This window comes from Rhinichthys klamathensis, unplaced genomic scaffold, assembly GCF_029890125.1.
Source record: "Rhinichthys klamathensis goyatoka isolate OS25496 unplaced genomic scaffold, OSU_Roscu_1.1 h1tg000254l_1, whole genome shotgun sequence".
Lineage (NCBI taxonomy): Eukaryota > Metazoa > Chordata > Actinopteri > Cypriniformes > Leuciscidae > Rhinichthys > Rhinichthys klamathensis.
In genome coordinates this window covers 1,077,501-1,083,019 of record NW_026606776.1, presented here as the reverse complement: position 1 = coordinate 1,083,019, position 5,519 = coordinate 1,077,501, and the positions used below count along the sequence as shown (strand labels likewise).

Here is a 5,519-nt window from a genome sequence, read left to right as displayed (position 1 = left end):
CATTTAAAATGTCATCTCTTGTCCCTCATGAGCATGTGTAAAAAATATAATTGTTTTTGTAATGAATGTCATAATTATTAATAATAGATTGTTTATTCACAATATGCAATGGCCGATGAACAAACTTGATTTATTTGTAAATAAATTAGGTCATGACTGTAAAAGTGTGAGGGGAAAAATGAGAACTTGCATTTTGATCAGTTTTCTACTTCTCAAAGGTTTATTTCTATTTGCATGATATAAAAATCCACACAACATTTATGAAAATCAAATATATAAAACGGGCTTCGAGATGCTTTGCTTGTCAAGAATGGGCGTGTCGTGTAATATCGCGATATTTGAGATGCGGAAGTGATTGTCAGGTGATTTAGGTCATGTGGTGTAGCACGATTAAACGTTCTCTAAACAGACTCTGTGTGTAGTGAAGTCAAGTATAATTCATTCCAATCTCTAAGCGAATTAATCTGTTTTGGAGACTTTTCTTCAAGCATGCAGAACGTCATAAACTCGGTGAAAGGAACTGCTTTGGGAGTGGCAGAGTTTTTAACGCCAGTTTTGAAGGTAAGACGAGAAGTGTTAGCATGATTTTCAGTCTGTATCCAGCAGCTGCAGCATTAAATATGAGGTTTTATAAGTGTGAGGAATTCGAGCATGGACCTGTAAGCAGAAATTACTGATCCGATCCAATGCTATGATGATGTCAGTCGAGATCAATACTACTGGTACCAACAGGCATCAAAACATAAGAAAACATGCAACCTGTCAGATGGCCCAAAGTTCAGTAGACGCCACTGCTGGCTGAAAACACACTGCATTTTAGGAAAAATAACCAGGTAAAGGTTTGAATTGCCTGGAATGCAAAAAAGTGATGTAGTTTAGGCCATACGCATCTCATGTTTTCTTTGTGGAGTGATACATATGATGCCACATCAGTCAATTTGTCTAATGTAGTACAACAACACTGTAAATTAATTAGAATGAATCTTTCTATAAACTCTCATTTAAAGTAACAAACTTTTTTTATGTTAAAACTAAAATATATTCCATTATAAGTTCTAAATCTAATAATAGATGGACATTATGTTGAATTATATCACATTACATTACTTAGATATAATATATATAGCATGCATGAACTGATCAAATGTATAGCTTGAATGCAATGTAAGTCGTTTTGGATAAAAGCGTCTTCAAAATGTGTAAATGTATTGTTACAATTTAACTCCATGACCACATACATATTTGCTGGAAACAGTGACAAACTGTACAGTGCAAAACAATTTGTGAACCACAATATAGCCAACTATATATCTTTAGATTTAAATGAGCAAAAGGGTAAGTGACAGTTTGTTAGCTGATATTTGATATGGCAAGACTTTCACACCCAGGCCATCTTTATTTTTCAACCCCTTAAAAAAAAGTTTAAATGTTATTTACATCATGTGTTTTGCTTTTCCAGGAATCTAAATTTAAAGAAACTGGGGTAATAACTCCAGAGGAGGTGAGTGTGCATTTTGATTTTGTTATGGTGTAATTATGCAATTTATTAGGATTTACACACTGATTCAAGCACAACAGTGTTTTGTGTTCTGTGCAGTTTGTTGCAGCAGGAGATCATCTGGTTCATCACTGCCCCACATGGAAATGGCAAGAACGAACACACATACATACATACATACACACACACACACACACACACACACACACACACACACACACACACACACACACACACACACACACACACACACACACACACACACACACACACACACACACACACACACACACACACACAAACACACACACACACACACACACACTTACTTGACTATCTAAATGGGTAGACTTCTACTGTTTTTTGTATACAGCTATAAATGTTCAGACGTCATGCCCACGGACCACTAACACTGTGTTTGTTCAACATCTGATGCATGTGGCACACAAAACTGGAAACACTTTTGTGAAAGCATAGACACTTCAAGATATCAAGAGTTTTGTTTGAGGCACTTCGATAAATTCAAAGAGATGTGTTCACATGTTTACTGTCGAAATCCGTGAAAAAAGTATTCTTTTCCGAGCTTGGCCAACTTTCTCGTTTCTCAAGTGATCCTATTGTATTGTTGTGTTTGTGTTGTGTTGTGTTGTGGAAAATCAGGCGAAGTAGTTTACTTCGAAGTTCGAAGGGAATATCTGCATTTTATGCAGGTGGACATGAAAATATCGATAGTCTTTTATAGCAAACCAGTCAGTTATTGTAGTGGCATGTTTGCGTCTCTAAACATGAGTTGGACAAAACAAAACTGTGATTGGTCACTTTACCTGTCAGTCAGACGTCCTTTAACATTAAGTGGGTGCCCCTCGGCCAATTGCAGTGGCTGTAGAGCCCAGACTTATGTCATTAGGCAAAGGTCTGGCTTTGCAAGACTATAACTACTATAACCTAACCCTAACAGAAAACTTGCTGCATCTTTGCATTTAAAAAAAAGGGAGTTTTTGTCAGATTTAGCTTACTTCTGGCTACAAAATTGTCCACAAAGTTTGGCTAAGTAAGCACACTTAGTAGAGCACCAGTGGAAAAGTTTCCAGCACAATCTACTCCTATATTATTATTAATATTTTACACATTTTACAATAATTATAAATGCTTCAAAACTATGAAATAACACAAATGGAGGTGGTTATATATATATTAGGGCTGTCAAATGATTAATCGTGATTAATCACATCCAAAATAAAAGTTTTTTTTACATAATATATGTGGGTGCACTGTGTATAATTATTTTATATATATATAAATACACACACATGCTTGTATATATTTAAGAAATATTTTCATGTATATACTGTATATAGATTTTTATATAATTTATATTATATATAAATATAAATATTTTAAATATTTTTTTCTTAAATATACATGCATGTGTGTGTATTTATATATATACAAAATAATTATATACAGTGAACCCACATATATTATGTAAAAAAAACTTATTTTGGATGTGAGTAATCGTGATTAATCATTTGACAGCCCTAATATATATATATATATTTCTAGTTAAGTGAATATCTTAAATATTTCCCAAATATCTGATTGAAAACCACAACTTTAAGCAATTCTTTGACCTTCATATGAGATATTTGTTACTTTTTACATTGTTGAGAATCTATATCGTTTACTTTTAGGGCATCTGGAGAAGAAGCAAAGGTGAAGCCCTATCTGCCCAAAGACAAGCAGTTTCTATTAACCCGAAATGGTAAAAGAAAAAAACGTTATTCACTTTCTGAAATGTACATTCCCACAGTATGCAAATGATCTGTATTGTGTTGTGTAAAGCTGATGAATGTTTAGCAAATGTCACAATATGACTGTTTTGGGGCTCAGTGCCATGTTACAAGCGCTGTAAACAGATGGAATACTCTGATGAGCTGGAGGCCATTATAGAAGAGGATGATGGAGACGGGGGATGGGTGGATACCTATCATAACTCTGGTACGGAACAGAAACTAGACAAACAGTAACATGTCTTTTTCATGCTTTCGTTTCTGACAGACTTCTTTTGGACTTTTTTTTTTTTATCACTAGGTGTTACAGGAGTGATGGATGCAGTTCGGGAAATTTCATTGGATAATAAGGTAAAGCAGCACTATGTTGACTACTTTAAAGGGTTAGTTCACCCAAAAATTCAAATTCTGTCATTAATTACTCACCCTCATGTTGTTCCAAACCCGTAAGACTTTCGTTCATCAGAAATCTGAGAGCTTTCTGTCCCTCCATTGACAGCTACGCAACTGACACGTGAATAAAATCCAAAATTCAATCTGTTCATCATATAAAGCGATCGTTTCCTTTTCAGTAGCTGTCAATGGAGGGACATAAATCGCTCAGATTTCATCAAAAAGATCTTCAATTGTGTTCCGAAGATGAACGAAAGTCTCGCAGGTTTGGAACGACATGAGGGGGAGTAATTTTCATTTTTGGTTGAACTATCCCTCTAAGATTGGAAGAAATTACATAGAAGTAATGATTTTTTTTATGTTTTGGTTTTAGGTTGTGAATAATATTTTCAATATAAGTTAATATTTATTGTTTTGTATGCACTTAAAGGACAATATGAATATGAACGTGCAGAAAGGTGCATGTGGAAATGGTGAAGATGATGATGATGAGGAGGAAGGAGAGCCAGCAGACATGGAAGGTATCTCTGAATTTTTCTTTATTTTTCATCACATGCATTGTTAACTAGTATGTTTGACTTTATAACTGGTATTTGTATTTCAGAATATGAAGAAAGTGGACTTTTGGAGACAGATGATGTAAGAAATTGTGCTCAACGCAAGCTTTTCAACATCCGAATTTTCTTTTGCAGAATTATTCATTAATATTCTTTGTTCAGGCCACTCTTGACACAAGTAAAATGGCTGATTTAAGTAAATCCAAAGCAGAGGCTGGTGGGGAAGATGCCATTCTACAGACAAGAACTTACGATCTTTACATCACATATGACAAATATTACCAGACACCAAGACTATGGCTTTTTGGATATGATGAGGTAACTTTGCTCTCATGATGGCAACATGTGACGTGATGTAAGCCTGTGGCTCCATCTCTCCTTCGTTCTTCCATCTTTTCCTTTTTTCTCCCATCACTTTAGTAAAACTCAGTTTGTTTACTCCCTGTATGTTTTGCTCCTTCTTAGGACAGACAGCCTCTATCGGTGGATCAGATGTATGAAGACATCAGCCAGGATCACGTTAAAAAAACAGTCACCATTGAGAATCACCCTCACCTTCCCCCACCTGCCATGTGCTCTGTGCATCCCTGCAGGTCAATGCAAATATTTATCTATCATCCTGTGCCGTCCTCTTATAGACCAGTATTAGGAAACTGGGGGGAAAAAAAACATTCTCAATAATTTGTTAATTCATGTTCTCTCATTTACATTCAGTGTCATGCAAACTAATTATCTGCTCTCTTGCTTTTAATGATCAGACATGCAGAGGTGATGAAAAAGATTATCGAGACTGTGGCGGAAGGAGGAGGAGAACTCGGGGTCCATATGTATCCTTTCTTATATTATTATATTATTCTTATATTATCTAAAATTATTACAATTTAAAATAATTATGCCAGACTTCAGTGTCACACGACCCTTCAGAAATCATTATAATATGCTGATTTGTTGCTCAAATTTTTTTTTTTCTTATTACTAATGTTGCTTAATATTTTTGTGGAAACCATGATTTTCTTTTCCAGAAATTATTCAAAAGAACAACATTTATTTAAAGGTACACTATGTAACTTTTGTCCCTCTAGCCGCAAACAAAACTGCATGCATTTTGCTGAAGAATGTTGTTTTGGTTGTGCTTTGGCTCTGCGTGATTTGTAATTTTGAACAAAAAAAAAGTTACATAGTGTACTTTTTAAAATAAAAATCTTTGTAACATTAGAAATCTTTTTTTTTTGTATCACTTTTGATCAATTAAACACATTTGCTGAATAAAACTATTATCTC

At 34.7% G+C, this 5,519-nt stretch overlaps 1 protein-coding gene across 1 annotated transcript in view; it reads left to right on the top strand.

Annotated features, from left to right (window-relative positions):
* The first annotated feature begins 355 nt into the window (after positions 1–355).
* The window catches only part of atg3 (autophagy related 3), a 6,005-nt gene continuing 841 nt past the window's right edge, over positions 356–5,519 (top strand). The window contains exons 1-11 of the mRNA XM_056266969.1: positions 356–561; positions 1,460–1,501; positions 1,598–1,647; positions 3,190–3,260; positions 3,389–3,496; positions 3,590–3,639; positions 4,112–4,202; positions 4,286–4,320; positions 4,401–4,556; positions 4,704–4,831; positions 4,997–5,065. Coding sequence (XP_056122944.1) covers positions 490–561; positions 1,460–1,501; positions 1,598–1,647; positions 3,190–3,260; positions 3,389–3,496; positions 3,590–3,639; positions 4,112–4,202; positions 4,286–4,320; positions 4,401–4,556; positions 4,704–4,831; positions 4,997–5,065 — 872 coding nt within the window. The 5' untranslated portion in view covers positions 356–489. The remainder of the gene's footprint in view (positions 562–1,459; positions 1,502–1,597; positions 1,648–3,189; positions 3,261–3,388; positions 3,497–3,589; positions 3,640–4,111; positions 4,203–4,285; positions 4,321–4,400; positions 4,557–4,703; positions 4,832–4,996; positions 5,066–5,519) is intronic.